Raw genomic sequence first — 16,613 nt, forward strand, 5'->3', positions numbered from 1 at the left:
GGGACAAAACATACCCCATTGCTAGACATTTCGATCAAGTCCACCATAGAAACACTAAAGGACTTGAGTACTACGTCATTGATGCAGTCCCAGTGAGCGAGAGAGGGGGGGATAGAGTTAAGAAATTGAGAAGGTTGGAGTCTAATTACATCATTAGACTCAACACTAAGACCCCCGAAGGTTTGAACATGGAAGAAGACTTTCATACACACTTGTAAAATGACTGTGTTTCATTCCCTATTCCTGAAAAAGAATGTGATGAAGATTGTTTTAAATTGTATCTCTTTAAAGTTATGATATATGATTTATTCACTTTCAGTATTTTTTTGCAACAGACAGTTTATTGGATGGACTAGGCAAGGTGGCTCATAGCCCACTAGGGCGGAATTGTTGTAAATTCTTGGGGTGATGGTATCACTGCCATTGTACTTAAGCCCACTGGGGCAGTATATATGCGAGTAATTCATATTTATGTTTACTTTCACCAATACACTCACAATGAACTTTGAGAAATGTTAATTGTATTAGATACTATTTAAATTTTAATTACTAAATCATTGTATAGATGAGAGCAAATTGACTGTTATCAGAATATGAACTGTGTAATTTTAATGTGCCGCCAAGAAGTCCGCGATTCATTGTAAACTACGAGTCTGTTGTCACTTTTTATGCTTTAGTAGTTCAGTTTGAATTACGCCCACATTTAAAGTTTAAAATGGCGGCAAAACTTTATGGAGACCGTTAGTGAACAAGCTTGCGGGACAAGCGAAACGCGTCTAACGTTGTAGCTGACAAGCAATAAAGGATATTTTGCGCATTTGACACGGCGTCGACTCTCCTGCTTTGTAAGGATTTCTTGAAATATTATCGGACCAAGCCTGGGAGGTCCGTTCGTCGACGCGCCCTCTGCTCTGGAGGTGGTAGGCATACCGAGGCATACGGAGGAGAAGGAAATATATATATATATATATATATATATATATATATATATATATATGTGCAAGCAATAATAACACTCTTCTAAATAAGCAAATGCAACTGTTAGATGCATGGAATAAAATACATGAAACATAATACAAACAGATAATAATACTGGACGTCCACTGTAAGAAATCAGAAAGGTGTATATACACTAAGTACATCAGATGATTATAACCACTAGAGACTTGAATGTGCACACAGACACACTCACATATCACAATGCCAATAACCAAAAATAACCAATAACCAAAAATAACACCTCAGATGTTTATAACCACTGGAGACTTGAATGTGCACACAGACACACACACACACATCCCAAAGTCAATAATCAAAAATAAAACACCTCACCCGCTGCAAATACTGCATCTTAGCTCACTCCAGCCTTGGGGATTCACAGCTGGGGTTAAGTGCCTTAGCAAGCCGGGTTCTGCTACACTGAAGTAGATGGGTCCTTCTCCATTCAGATTCAAAATCCCCATACCCAAGTCAACAAACCCCAGTTTTATACTCTCAAAGCACCAGAGGTTTCCGAGAGGACGTCCTCTGTGCCAAGGACACTTACTGGAGTTGGCCACTCTCCATGCAAGCATTCCAAAGGCAAAAGAGTTCTCACATATCCTTCTGCGCTCTCACGTGTTATCTTAACGAAGCTTACGAAAGTCTCCAACAGTGCAGAAAACAATCTCCAAAAGTACAAAAACAACCTCGACCGTGGAAAGCCTCAACAACTTGAGTAATCTGGGGGCCTGCCTGTGCGCAAAGCTCAAGCTCAAGCTAGACATAGTCAGAGTTCAAGATGGCATAAGGGCATTTCAAAGCCAATACTAAGAACTTCATAATACTTCCCAATGTACAACACAATGCACATTTGTGCACCACTGTCTATAGCATCGCACTTACCTTTAGTCTGACACCACTGCTTTTGAGGCTGCTATCCTGCCGTGAGGGGAACGGCGTTTCCGAAGTGTTTTCTTGACCGGAGGGCTGCCATTTGATTCGCATAGCCGTGAGGGGAACGGCGCACGAAAACATCATCACCCAGTATCCCCTGCTACGGGCGCTTGCCATTTGCATCATCAGGCAGCGCCCGGGGGGTCAAAAGGCGGTCACCGAACCCGCAGCGCGGGACGCGCTTACCTTTAGTCTGACACCACTGCTTTTGAGGCTGCTATCCTGCCGTGAGGGGAACGGCGTTTCCGAAGTGTTTTCTTGACCGAAGGGCTGCCATTTGATTCGCATAGCCATGAGGGGAACGGCGCACGAAAACATCATCACCCAGAATCCCCTGCTACGGGCGCATGCCATTTGCATCATCAGGCAGCGCCCGGGGGGGTCAAAAGGCGGTCACCGAACCCGCAGCGCGGGACGCGCCCGGGCCAAGGGTGGGCCCGTCCTTGCCCGTCACTGACAGGAGCGGACTAGGGACCTAGGGACCTAGGGATCAAATTTGACCCCACCCTGAGTTTCAAACAGCAAGCCACAGCCGTAGCAGGGACCTGCTTCGGAATCATTAAAGGACTCAGGAAATTCTACGACCTAATTCCCCTTTCCGCAAGGAAAACGGTCGCAGTAGCCCTCATCACCTCCCGCATCGACTATTGTAATAGCCTATATGCAGGGACTAACAAAGAAGTCCGCCATAAACTACAAATGGTACAGCATGCGGCTGCCAGACTAGTACTAGGGTGGAAAAAGAGGACCTCAGCTACGGCAGCAATGAACCTCTTACACTGGCTGCCCATTAACAAAAGGGTGCTCTTTAAAATTCTATTGATCACCTTTAGGGCTTTCAATGGAAAGGGACCCAACTACATACTAAAACTGTTCAAACATTATAACCCCACGCGATGCCTTAGGTCTCAAACGGCCAATCTTCTTACCATCCCTAAGTTCAGACTCAAGACTAAAGGAGGAAAATCTCTGGCAGTACTTGGGTCCAAGGCCTGGAACCTTCTTCCCTCCTCTCTCCGTCAAATCTCTACAGAAGCGACTTTCAGAAAGGCCCTCAAGACTTGGATTTTTGCTCTCCCTGAATGGGAGTGCAAGAATCTAGTCTAATTACCTTCCGCATGGATCATCATCAGGATCTGATTCTTCTCTACAGCGCAAAGATGCTCCCTGGAGTGCAACCTGCGCTTTATAAAAACCCCATTACATTACATTACATTACTGGACTGGGCGACCCCCCTAACGCTGCATCTCCTGCATATATCTTAAGGTACTGTAGCTATCTCTTCCCTTGTATGAGAGCTTTGCAAAAGATATTTTGTGGGAGTTAATTGGATTATTGGTTTCAATTGTTCTGCTCACTTCCTGCCTGACTTGTGAAGCCCACTGTGCCTAATCTTGTTATTGTGATCCGTTGCCTTCATTATGCCAGCTAAAGATATCAAGGGTAGAGTGCCAAACATCCACCGATCTGGAACTATCGACCAATTTATTACTAAGGTTAACTGTGTGATTGACCAAGAAATTACGTTGTTAGAACGCCGTGTCTCACAGGACCTTGCGGCAGCTAGAAGGTCCTCTATGGGCCATATTGCCAATGTGTGCTCCCCTGTACAACAAGCTCCTAAAGGTCTTGATACTCTACGCTCCGACATTGATTCTCCGACTCTGGATTTGCTTCCCAGCAGGACAGTTGCTGTTACTATGGAAGAACAATCAACGGTCTATGACTCATTGTTGACTTCCCCCTGTCCATTGCCGTCTGCTCATAGCACAATGCCGGAGCCAAGCACCAGGCAATTGCGCGAGAGGCATCCTGGGGCTGTCCCTAAAAATAAGCAAGGGTGCACCCCCATGAATGGTGGGAAGGGCAAGATAAGGAATAAAAAGCAAAAACCTGTGAGTCATCCGAGATATCCCAGAATGCCCTCCGCCCCTTCGGAGCAGCTCTCTTTGATCGCACTAGCAAACAAAGACACACCCCTAGTTTATTCATCATCTGTTAGAACGGTGCGCCAAGAAGCTAGTGGGGGGTCTAATGAAATAGATGGGGACGAGGGAAGGATCCCTGATTTATCTATTATTTACGATGCAATCAGGTCTCTCCTCCACCCTATAGAAGAAAGAATACATATGATCGAACTTCACCTACTTAGGATTGAACAAGGGCTTCGGGGTCATATTGAGTCTGCAAATAACACTGATCAACTCGGGGCTTCTAAACTATTGGATAATACCAGAGCAGAAAATGCCCCGGCTGCTCCTCATGACCAGCCAGTACTGTCTTCAAATAACCAGATGTTAATTGCAACCAATAAACCCTCAGTAGTGCCTGACCATATACAACCTGCTCAGTCTAATACAACCCAGCCCAAACAGGATGTTAGGCCTCATACATCCCAGTCTCCAAGGGGAGAAAACATTCCAAATTTGCCTCCTGAAGTTTCCCCATTCGTTGTAATACTAACAGGGGTCCCTGAATTGGGTAAACACAAAGTTGAATCCCCCATAACTTTAAGAAACAGGGTTGTGCACTGGCTCAACAAAAACAGACCACTTCCATTGCACAAAACCTGCAAGATACTCATGGTTAGGAGGGTGCCATGGGTTGGCCATTTGGCGAAAAATATAAGGGGGGATTGTATATTAATCAACTTTGATGACCCCAAAATAGTTGATTACATTTGCAATTGGAGTCATCCTAACTCAGGTGCATCTATTTATGCCCTTCCCTTGACTTATTTCTATCCCCCTGGCCACTTTGCTATAAATCAGGATGGATGGACAACTGTCCATAGGAACGGGAGGGGACTGCCACAAGGGTGTTGGTCTAGACCCCCTCCTCACCTAGACCCTATTTTTACGCAAAACCGGTTTAGCAGTTTAGAGGCCGTCGATTGACTTGGGGACCGAGAAGGGGAATTAAGTAGTTCCCTGCCCTCCCTAGGTCGTTGTATATCTGATAATTCATCTATTTTATCAAGGGCAATTGGCGACCATAATAGTTTTACCACTAACAGGGAAGCAATATTAGGGGTTAGAATGAATGCAACTTTTAGAAAACCCTATGTAGAACAAAACATCCCTGTGGCGGAGGCCATTGAAATACCCCTGAGGATATTAGCAGTAGAACAAGACATTCCTGAGGTAGGTGTTGCCAATTCAACAACTAGTCCAATTATATTTAAGAATGCTATATTACCAGAGGCAGGGCTTACCATCACGACCTGGAATATAGCTGGTCTCAGTGCGAAGTTGAATACTCCTTTTTGGAACGATTTCATTTTGCAAGGGTCCGACATTATATGTCTTCAAGAGACTTGGTATAAAGAGCCAATTCATGTGGAAGGTTATACATCCCATTGGGTATTGGCAGTGAACTCAGCAGTAGGAAGGGCGAAAGGCGGCCTTTTAATTCTAACATCAACCAAGCTAATTAAGTTCAAACTAAACACTTATCATGAGGTGGCCCCCTACGCCCAGTTATTACGCCTGGAGCATGTTACGGGCAAGGACTTAATCATAATCAATTATTACAATAATATCTTCGATGCACGCAGGAGTCTTAGAGTAAATGAAATTGGGAGAGAGATCGATAAGATGTTGGCCCTATCTGGGAGCCAACCGGTCCTCTTATTGGCAGGAGATTTTAATATTCAGGCCTGCCCACATGCAAAACACAGGACATGCCGTTTCTTAGGGGAACCAGACCTTAATGTTAGTACTCCATATACCCATTTTCCACATAACGATTATGGAACTGCACTTAATAACTTGATAGCCAAACTGGACCTAGAACTACTTGACTGCACCATGAAAAAGGGCAATATTAAATGCCCAACTTTCAAAGGTAGGGATGCCCACTCTAACATCAACCATATTCTTGTCTCCTGCAATACTGCGTATTCCGACCTATGGATAACAGAGCAAGCAGTAAGCGACCACAACAGCATCTCTGTAACATTACTGACCTGGGGGCACTTACATTCAGACCCCAGCAGTTGTGTCAGAGATATAGTTGCAGTGAGACCTAATGGGGCAAGAATTAAGTGGGCCAATGTCAATTCTGTCGTACTTTTGAATGAGATTATAACTAAATGTACAACAGAAATTGATTATTGTTTAAGCAACGAGATAGTACCTGCCACACTGCTCTCTAAATTTTATAAAATCAACACTGTTATTGAGGGCCTATTGACAGGCAGAAGTAGGCCAATGAAAACTAGGCTAGTTGGGTGGTTTGACAGTAATTGTATTCAGGCCCTGTCTAAATTAAAGGCCGTCTTGGCCGCCAAGCCCAGGGATACCACACGCATCAAGGCCGAACGCCTCAATTATAAGATTTCCTTGGTAGTTCGAAAAAAAGAAATACAAGAGGAGTTATGGCATAAACTCAGTTTAGCGGCAGATACAAATAACATTAGATTATTTTGGGAGACCATTAACTGCCCCTTCCTAAAGAATGAAAACATTCCTGAACTAACATCGCACGTAAACTGCAATGCCTGGATAGACCATTTTACTAATATTTTTAACCCAGATAGTCTGGTTTTAGATTTTGTAACGAATCACAACTCTGTATGGCCATCGTTACCTCTATCCATTAGTTTGGACGAGGTTTATTTGGGGCTGTCAAAGAGTAGCGGGGGTAAAGCCCCGGGTCCTGACGGTGTTCCCGTGGACCTGTATAAACAGGAGATGAACTTATGGGCACCAATCTTAACCCGTATTTTTAATGCTGCTATAGAAGGCAACCTTCCCTTGACCAGGGGACAATCTATAATTGTCCCGTTATTTAAAAAAGGTTCCAGGTCAGAGGCACGTAACTATCGCCCGATCTCCCTCTTGGACTCATCAATTAAAATCCTGAGCAGAATCCTCCTAAACAGACTAGAAATATGGGCAGAGGATAATACCATTTTATCGCCAGTTCAGTATGGGTTCAGGAGGGGATTAGGTACAATGGAGCAGTGCCTGAACCTCGACCTCATTATCAATAAATATACTACGGTCAAAAAAGGGAACCTATTTTTATGTTTTGCTGACCTTAGCAGCGCTTTTGATTTGGTCGAACACTCAATTTTATGGCCTATATTATTGGGGATGGGTGCACCAAAAGACATCATATACTTTCTGGCTAGATTATATGAAAGGCTAGCCAGTAAAGTACGTTTCGGGTCTAATGGGGAATCTACACCTTTTTTTAGAGCGTCTAGAGGTATCAGACAAGGTTGTGTTTTAGCCCCCTTGTTATTCTCCTTATTTATCAACCAAATCGACACAATCCTTAGACAGGTCCCAGCCGATGCCCCTCGAGTGGATGACGATCCAATCCCAATACTGTTGTATGCGGACGATGCCGTCTTCTTGTCACGAACACAAATCGGCCTCCAACGCTTGATTGACAGCTTCCTGCGGTTTATTGACAGCAGGAAGCTGCTAATCAACAAAGAAAAAACATTTGTAATGTCTTGTGGGAGGAAGATTGGGGTAAAAAGGACTTTTTATCTGGATGAGGCAAAAATTCAAACCACGAATAAATTTTGCTATCTTGGTGTTACATTCTCTGGTGATGGGAGATGGGACAATAAGTGTGAGAATGTGCGCCTTAAAATGGTAAGGAATAACAATGGCGTATTTAGATTTGCCTCTAAGCTTGGGAATAGGAGAATTAAGGAAATGATCTTGATTTACAAAGCCAGATGTCTATCCTCTGCTTTGTATGGGGCAGGTGTATGGGGCCACCATACCCTTTGTGGTAATCGTATTCAACTTGACGAAAACTCATTTTTGAGACGTCTATTGTGTGCCCCTGCAACAGCCTCTACAGAGCTAATTCACAGAGAAGTGCGCCTAGACCATATCAAAGATCTTGTAGCTTTACGGCCACTAGCCTTATGGCGATCTATTTGGTCTAAAACCGAAACCATATTTACCCAAAAAGTAATCAGAGACTGCCTAAGGTTGGACCATTGTTTGCACATTCCTTGGCTCAGACATATTTATCACTGGTATAAGCTTCTTTTTAACCTGGACCCATTCTTAACGCTGGACGAAGCTGCCAGTATATCTAAATCAGAGCTTAAGGTGACTTTTCTATGCCATTCAAGAAAATCTAGAGAACCTGATTGTGCAAAACAAAGTACTTTTGTTTTTTATTGTGAAAATAATGCGAGTGAAGGTTTTCAGTCATACTTAACGGAAGTTTCAAGAAATTCTCACCGTTTTGTCCTTACTCGTTTAAGGTTTGGTATAGTACACCACCTTGTGTCTTTTCCTATTATTAGGCAGCACAGTAACACTCTATGCCCCTGCGACGACATATCCAAACAGAGTTGTTGTCATTTTATGCTGTTTTGTAAATTTTATACATTTTTAAGAAGACAATTTTTAAAACCTATCTTTTTAAAGTATAATGTTAGGTCTACTAGGGATGCGATGCAATTAATGTTTACTTTGGGAAGTGCAGATATATGTTTTTATGTAGCTACTAATATTTTAAAATGTATGGCCGCGAGAAATTCTATTGTTATTTAATCACTCTGTATTTTAGCAAGTTGCATTCGCCATTTTGTCAAGTACAGTGATATTTGTACATGTTTCGACATGAGAACTGCACCTTATATAGTGTATTTTGCACATCACTTAGCACTTTAGCAACTAGCATATGCTAATTTATTGAGTTCATCAGAGCCTCCCCTTCTTGTATTCATATCGACAATTCCAATATGTATTGGTATGTTAGAGGAGATTGCATTTTAGCTAGCATGATTTGTGTACATTTAATGTATTTGGTCTATATTTCTTGTCCCTTTTATTGTTTTCTTACATGATTGATGTATGTTTTATATTTTATGTCTGCTATATGGTTGTGCAAACAAACCGAATAAAGCATTATGAACTGAACTAGCATCACATACTTTTCTCCCAATGTACAACATATTGCACATTTGAGCACCAGCGCATATAACACTACACTTCAGGACTGAGAAGTACATTTCACACCTTTCTCTCTCTCATGTTTTCAAATGCACATCCCACACGTTCTGTTCCTGGCAAGGCTGTTCTACTCTGTGAAAGCACTCCCGCTCTAAAACTACAAGGAGACACGAAAGAAATCTTCAACGAAAAGTACACCTGCAATAAAAATGATGTTGTACATTCAGGAAAACACCTAAAAGTCAATTAAAACAATGGTAGTCAAAGGTCATCACGTGGTCCCAATACATGGGAGTGCCTCTGGCACTACACCCCCCATATGTACCCAAAAGCCTTCCATTCATGAGTGGGTGCCTGGCCCAAAGCCCACTCTATGTACATCTGAACAATAGGTCTAGTAAGCAGACAGCTAAAATGGTTAGTGAAGGAGACCTAGAAATTTTCTCACATGATATTTCAAATAATTAGCACATTATCAACATACTGCATTCCCTCTAATCTGGGTTTTAGCGTTATCAGTGTAGGAATAATTCCATGATCAAACTATGTGAAAACTTGTTCCAGGGAGCTTAGTATATGGTGCACACTTACTCAAGTGGTGCACCTTGCACTAATCCAGGCAACCTTTATGGGGATTTTAGTGGTCTTTGAAAACCATAGAAAGCTCTCAAAGTGATAGCTGTGGATAGCAACCTTCAGGCTCTGCTTGAAGGAGTGTTAAGCAGCTTGTTTTACCAATTTTATCTAAAGTGTAAGTTAAATGAAAAAGAACCACACAGTGTTTATATAAAAATTATTCTATTTATTACACAACACTCACTATCCCATTGGTATATCTCCTACCCGTAGATATTAACACAATACCTCAAATGCAATAAGGTAAGTAGCACAAAATACAGTGGTCTCCAGGGGAAACCAAACAAAATACTAAGAAAGTATAATGCGAATTGCAAAGGAGAATGGGATTTTGACCTGATGACACAGAAACCACCCAAGGTAAGTACCCAGGAATTCTACGGAAGCTCTGTAGGGTGGAAACACAGCTGCGCACCCAATGGCAGTCAATGGAGAAGTCGCTGGTACAGTTTTGAAAAGAGAAGGACCCTTCCCAGAGGACCCTGAAGAATTCCCTTAGAGGACAGAAGGTTAGAGAGCCATCCCACCCATTGATGCCCCACGAACCAGGTTACCTAAACCAGAGAAGCTAGGTGCATAGGGGTGAAGAGACGTTGGCAATCTCCATAGAAAAAATGGAAGACTTAGAAGAAGATACCTCTGGAGAAGTTCAGGAAAGAGTCTGGTAGAATCCAAGGATGGATTCTGGAAGTGAAGAACCTGCATGTAGAGAGGACAGAGCCTATGCTACTCGGAAGTGACCAGGAAGCACATAGACACAATGCCCATCAATGACGACAGTGAACTTGTCGCTGCAGCTGTGAGGACTAGGTGACCCTGAGGAAGACCAGGAGCTGCGCATGAACTGTCCCTCATTGGATGTCGCTGACTAGGTGGTTAGTCAGCGGGAGCACCAACAAGCCTTGGTAGCCGCAGCTTGCATGGACAACAAAAAATGAGCAATGTTGGGAGCAGCAAGGGACTCAACAACAGCGGGAGAGTCTGAGCAGGCCCTGAGCAAACAAGGGAGCCCAAGGAAGCAGTAGAAGACCCTCAGTAGCACCCACAGGCCAAAGGTACAGGAGTCGCAAAATGACCTCGAGCAGCTCAACAAGGATGAAGGCCCACAGTTAAACGCTGATTTTTGAAGGAAGAGATGCTAGAGGCTGGAACTTCTCGTAGCCCGAAGATCTCTGGAGTTCAGAGCCGGCAAGCCTTGGCAACAGCAAGTCAACGCAGCGCACAGGGGTTCGGTTCCAGCGATTCAGACGAGAGATACTTGTCTCAAAATTGCAGAGAGGACATGTCAGGCCTCGAGGGACTTACAGAACTACCACCTGTGTTGAAAAGTCTCGAGACATCCGTAGGATGACAAGAGCAGCAGACTGGTCAGCTACGTTGAGGTGCCTGCCGATGCAGGAGAGTGACTCCTTCACTCCAAGGGAGATTACTTCAGGTGTCCTTGATGCCATCAGGTCTGTTGAAGAACCTGGACGAGGAACAGACACAGATGACAAATAAGACTTTAAGAAAAGCAAGACCAGGAGCAGCAAGAGTCTTCCTTGGTGCAGTCTCGGTTCCAGTCGAAGTCCAAGTATCTAGATGGTCAATGAGGCTTGAGTCTTGTCCCGCAATGAATATGAGGACCCATACAAATGTAATCCCTTAAGTACCCTAGGAAAAGGGTTGGAACTGCTCAGGGGTCCCTCCAAGAGGAGGGGCTGGACAGAGGGTAGGATACTTCCATGTCCTTTGTTCAGTTTCATGACAGAGCAGGAGCCAAGGGCTCCCTGAACTGGCTCAAACTGGAGTATGCAAGGAGGACACCAATGTGCCCTTCAAAACAGTCTGGTGGTGCTGGGAAGCGCCCCCAGCCCAATACACTAAGTCCTGTCTGGGAGTTGGTCACACCTTCCTGTGACAGGAAACCTATTGTTCTACCTTCCCCTGCTCGCGCTTGGCTCAGCAGCAGGAGGGCAGAATCATGTCTATGTTTGGCAGCAGCACTGGCTTGCTGGTAGGCCCTGAAAGGCAGTTAGCAGGAGTACTGGGAGTTCCAGGGTTTACCCCAAGGGAGCCCCTCAGTGCATGGATCATATCTCCAACACTGGAATCGGTGTGGGGAATGATTCCAACACATTTGATACCAAACATGACAGGGTTCAGTGCAGTCACTATATAGTTAGACATCTCGTAATGAAGGATGTCCTCTATACGTATTAAAATGGCTGACCGCACTTACAAAGCCTGGAGAGAGTCTGAAGGGGTGTCGTGCTCACTGCAGGGACACCCTCACACTTACAACTAAGCACCCTGACCTCAGGACTGCAGAGCCTCCCATAGGAGGGACTAATAGGTTTTAAGTGCAGTGACCTCAGATATAAGGAAACCTATATCTGTAGTGAGAGGTGCAAACACCAACTCCCACAGGCTGCAATGGCATACCTGTAGTCACAGATTAATTGGACTCCAATGGGTGGCACAATACATGCTGCAGCCCATGGGAGACCCCTACTGTACCTAAGCCCTGGGTAGCTTAGTACCATATACTAGGGACTTCTAAGGGTACACCAGTAGTTCATTGTGTAACACTCACCATGTTAATTTAGGGGAGAAAGCAAGGCGACTGGGGTCCCGATTAGCAGGATCCCAGTCAGACTAGGCCAAAAACATATTGACACCAAGCAAAAAGTGGGGGTAACCATGCTAGAAGGATCCTACCTTCCTACTGTGAGGGATCAACAAACCTAGGTTGTTTTATTGAACTTCTATAGAGCTTATGACAGAGATGATCGTGTTTTGCTACTAGCCTGCCTTTCCACTGGGTCAAAATGAGGAAAAGTGGAATGAGCTCCTAACCTGTTAATCTTAACTCTTGTACGTAATTTATTTAACAGGTGCATGTGTTATACTACCCTGGCAGGATCTACAATGTAACTGCTTTAAGAAAGCAGTTTCAGTGTAGTCCTGTCCTTTACCTGCTTGGTAACCCCGGGGAGGAGGCGAGGGGTTTTCTGGTTGGCAATGTAGTGGCAGGTGATATAATAGAGAGACTAGGAGTAAATAAGTAACTGTAAAGTTCGATTCATTCTTTGCCATGCTGCAAATAAATGCTGTAATATTGTTCAATTCAATTTGTAAATATATGTGCCTTTCAGTCCTTTAGAGGAGTATTTTGTTTCACTATGTTAAAAACTATCTTTCTTGTGTTTCACTCCCAAAAGTAAGAAAAACGACAGAGTATGTAACATAAATGGAATGTATCTCTGCACAGATGCTACTGAGTATTTGAGGTGAGAAATGATATGTTACTGCTCCTATCATTTTCAAGTTAGTTAAATACAACTTTCACAGTCCATTGGCACTGTCTGTGATTGCTTTAAAATGCCTCTGTTTCTTTTTGTGAATGTATTATACTATGCATCTATGCAGGAATAGAAAAAGAAAAGGCTAAAAAGTGTCTACGAGCAAAAACATGTTGTTTTCTAAAAGAAGGGAATTTACTAATTGTCTTGAAAGTCTGTCATGTTCATGTCTTTAACGGCTTCTTATACTTCAAGTGACTGCTGCTACTGTCATTGGTAGACCACAAGATTCGTGCTCTGCTTGTGGGGGAAGCGTGGTAATCAGGAGTATCCTGATTCACTCCAAACCTTTGCTCTGCCACTGGCTCATCCATCTTTCTGCTTGCACTGACACAGCACAGCAGTTGCTCACCAAAGCATTTGGGGCCTCATGTAGGTAGCATACCAGTTACCACTTCTTAAATACCGAACGTTACCGAATCGGTATTTAAGAAGTGGTAACTCGTATGTAGGTAATGAGTCGGTAATTTTTACCGATTCGTTACAATTCGGTAATTACCGAATCGGTATTTACCGATTCGGTAATGAGGCATACCTTCCCATTGAGGGGAAGGTATGCCTCATTACCGAATCGGTAAATACCGATTCGGTAATGGTGGAGAACATGCAAGGGTGGCAGGGTGTCACATTGACACCCTGTTGCACCCCTGATTCGGCCATGTGTGCACATGTGGCACACATACATGCCCTAAGGGCATGTATGTCTGCCACATTGCACACTGCTAAGCGCTGAAAAATGCTGATACACATACATTAATTATTTACCACCAACTATTAGTTGGTGGTAAATACCGACTCCTAAACACACCCACACACTCCCCCTACATCTCATTTTTGGATTCGGAATTTACCGAATCGGTATAATTACCGAATCGGAAAAATTACCGATTCGGTAACATTACCGATTCGGTAATTTTCCCGATTCGGTAATTTTACCGATTCGGTGAATTCCGAATCCAAAAATTGTCCCCCTACATACCAATAGCCAAAATACCGGTCGGTAACGGTGTAATTACCGAAAATCGGCCGTTACCGACCGGTATTTGGCGACCTACATGAGGCCCTTGGTGTTGTACCATCTGGTGGGCAAGACTAGTAGACATATATACTGTAATGGTTGCTGGTTCCCCTGGTTTAACGTGGTTGTTTTCCTCTTCCGTTCAGTTGAAGACTATTTCCCCTTTTCATTTGAAAACAATCAGATTGTCTCTTATTGGTGAAAATATATTGATAAAATAACATCATTTTTATATCGCTAATTGTGTGGAAGCCCACAGCAGTATTATACTAACAGGTCTTCACGTTTGCTGAGTCTATTAGAAACCCTCTTGGAATTACGTTTAAACCCCTTGTCTACTTATTAAATGTTGCTCTGGTGACAATTTAACCGAAGGAGCTTCTTTCTGTAATTTGGGTGAGCCGAAGGGGATTTAATTTCTGAGACTAAATGACAGATAATTTATTGGGACCGCCCATCTCTTTCAATAAGGCAGGAAAAAAGCATGCTATATTCAGAGGGTTTTTACTGATTAATACATTTCACAATTTCGGTTGCTCTAAAAAGGGCATAAATGTGTTCCAATTAAGCCATGAGTTCATGAATCTGGTGGGACAAGATCTCTGAGTTGGAAAGAGCATAAATAAAAAAAAATCATGAGCTGACACAAATCAGTGCTTGATGGTGGGATATTATGATTGTTTAAAATATTTTAAAGATCAGTATGTAAGATATATATCTGATAGAGCCTTCTAGCCGCAGCTTCCTTACCTTTGAATTTCGCCAGGCATTAGACTGGATCCGGAATATTTTTCATGAGCAGTACCCCTCTGTGCCGGTAGGTGGTGTCTATTGGCGCCGCGTGGCATTGTTAACGCTGTCTATGCTTGAAGTGACATCCGCAGCACCTATATAGACACCACTCCGGCGCACTGACCTCAATTCTTTCCTTTCCACGACAGCCAGTGCTGATCCAGGGAAGAGATCCCCCTCTGTCGTTTTTCGACAGAATTTGTTTGACCTTTTGTTGACTGTTTTTGAGGCATTAACTCCTGGTGTTTTGAGATGTCATCTCGTAATACTGGTTTTAAACCTTGGGAAGCCTGTCTACCGGCCACTATCGGTGACGGACCCGCATCTCATCTATGGTGCTTGTAGCGCTACCACAACACCAGGTCGTGTCCCGATTGCCAGGCCATGGCCCGAAGGCTTTGAGCGAGTGGTCCCTGAAGCTGCTAGAAGCCCGGCAAGTGACTCTGCAGAAATCAAGGTCCGAGTCGAGGAGAAGAACCTGGGATCATTTGTGGAGCCTGAAGACTTCTTCATCCCATTCAAAGTCCTCGGGACACTCAGGTAAGAGGTACTAAAAAAGAGCACGAAGTCGAAGAGCTCTTTAACTTCTCATTATACATCTGCCGACGGGACGAGGAAGCATCGGCACTAGAGGCATGTTTCTTCAGAGCCTGCACCAACTCTGCACCTCCCCGACTTTATGGGAGCCAGCCACTAAACTGTGCATGCTTCCCAACCTCTGCGTGGACTTAGGGAGCTGTACCCATAGATCTAGTGGATCAGGAAGCCAGCAGTCAGGTCCGTTCACCAGCCCCAGCAGCTGCAGTCTCCAAGCCTTCTTAACCCCTTCCATGCTCATGACGGAACGGTTCCGTCATGAGCATCGGTTGAGCTGTGCTCATGACGGAACCGTTCCGTCATGGCCCCGCCCGCGCTCGTACCCTTCAGCACCACGGGGAATCCGCGCAGCGCTGAAGGGGTTAAAGGGCCTGTCCCTCTAGAAAATGCGGAGCCAAACGTGTCATGTACAAAAAGTTTTAAAACATGGTGTTCTTTAGTCGATTGTACCGTGGGTACAATAATGGCCAGCATTCCCATTTAAATCTGAGGCATGGCCGCGAGTAGAGAGATTGGCTATGTTTATGCTCTGTAACTGTGGAGGTTCAACTAGCAGCTGGGTCCTGCATGTTAACCCCTCACTCCATGCATGGGGCTAAAATGTGATTGTTTTAACCCTTTGCGTGCGTCGGACGGCCGGGAGCTGTCCAACGTCACATTGGTCGTGTGCGTCGGACGGCTCCTGTTTTGAACATCAAATTCTTTGCGATGTGTTTTGCATTGTCTTATGTATAATTTTCTTTTCTTTTTCTTTTTTAGTGGGATATTGTTGATTTTTACTGTGTCTTTGCAGAGTAGGTGGTGGTGAGCCTAGCTGCTTCTGGCAAATGAGTGGTATAGTTTTGGAGTAAATAGGTCTTTGTGATAAAGACACATTTTGTTTATTACTTAGTTTACCAAGTGTTTGTTGTTGACTTGTTTGACAAGTAAAAAATGTCATGATGGTGTGCGTGGACTGGCGCTTGGCTGGCGCTGTGTGTGGACTGGCGCTTGGCTGGCGCTGTGCGTGGACTGGCGCTTGGCTGGGGGTGTGCATGGACTGGCGCTTGGCTGGCAGTGGGGGTGGGATGGTGCTTGGCTGTCGCTGTGCGTGGGCTGGCATTTGACTGGCAGTGTGTTTGTGAGAAAAACAAGTAATATGCTGTTCCTGTTAGGTTAAAACTGAGTCAGTTAAAGGGATCTAGGATTACTCGGCCATGAATGGCTCAGAGGTAGGAATCCATTTTATTGGAATCTAGGGCCCTCACACACCCAGATGGGTGTCATGCTTCATAATCAGGCTGCTCCTCGGCGGGTCGGTGCTGCAATATCAGACGGGCTCCCAATGAGGGGCACTTGGTTGAGATCTTTTTTCC

General features: G+C 44.2%; 1 protein-coding gene across 1 annotated transcript in view; it reads left to right on the top strand.

Annotated features, from left to right (window-relative positions):
- TOP6BL (TOP6B like initiator of meiotic double strand breaks) overlaps positions 1–16,613 on the top strand; it is a 2,412,394-nt gene that overhangs the window by 954,775 nt on the left and 1,441,006 nt on the right. The window contains exon 7 of the mRNA XM_085627714.1: positions 12,711–12,779. Within this exon, the coding sequence (XP_085483840.1) occupies positions 12,711–12,779 (69 nt within the window). The remainder of the gene's footprint in view (positions 1–12,710; positions 12,780–16,613) is intronic.

This window comes from Triturus cristatus, chromosome 9, assembly GCF_964204655.1.
Source record: "Triturus cristatus chromosome 9, aTriCri1.1, whole genome shotgun sequence".
In the NCBI taxonomy this organism is placed as follows: domain Eukaryota; kingdom Metazoa; phylum Chordata; class Amphibia; order Caudata; family Salamandridae; genus Triturus; species Triturus cristatus.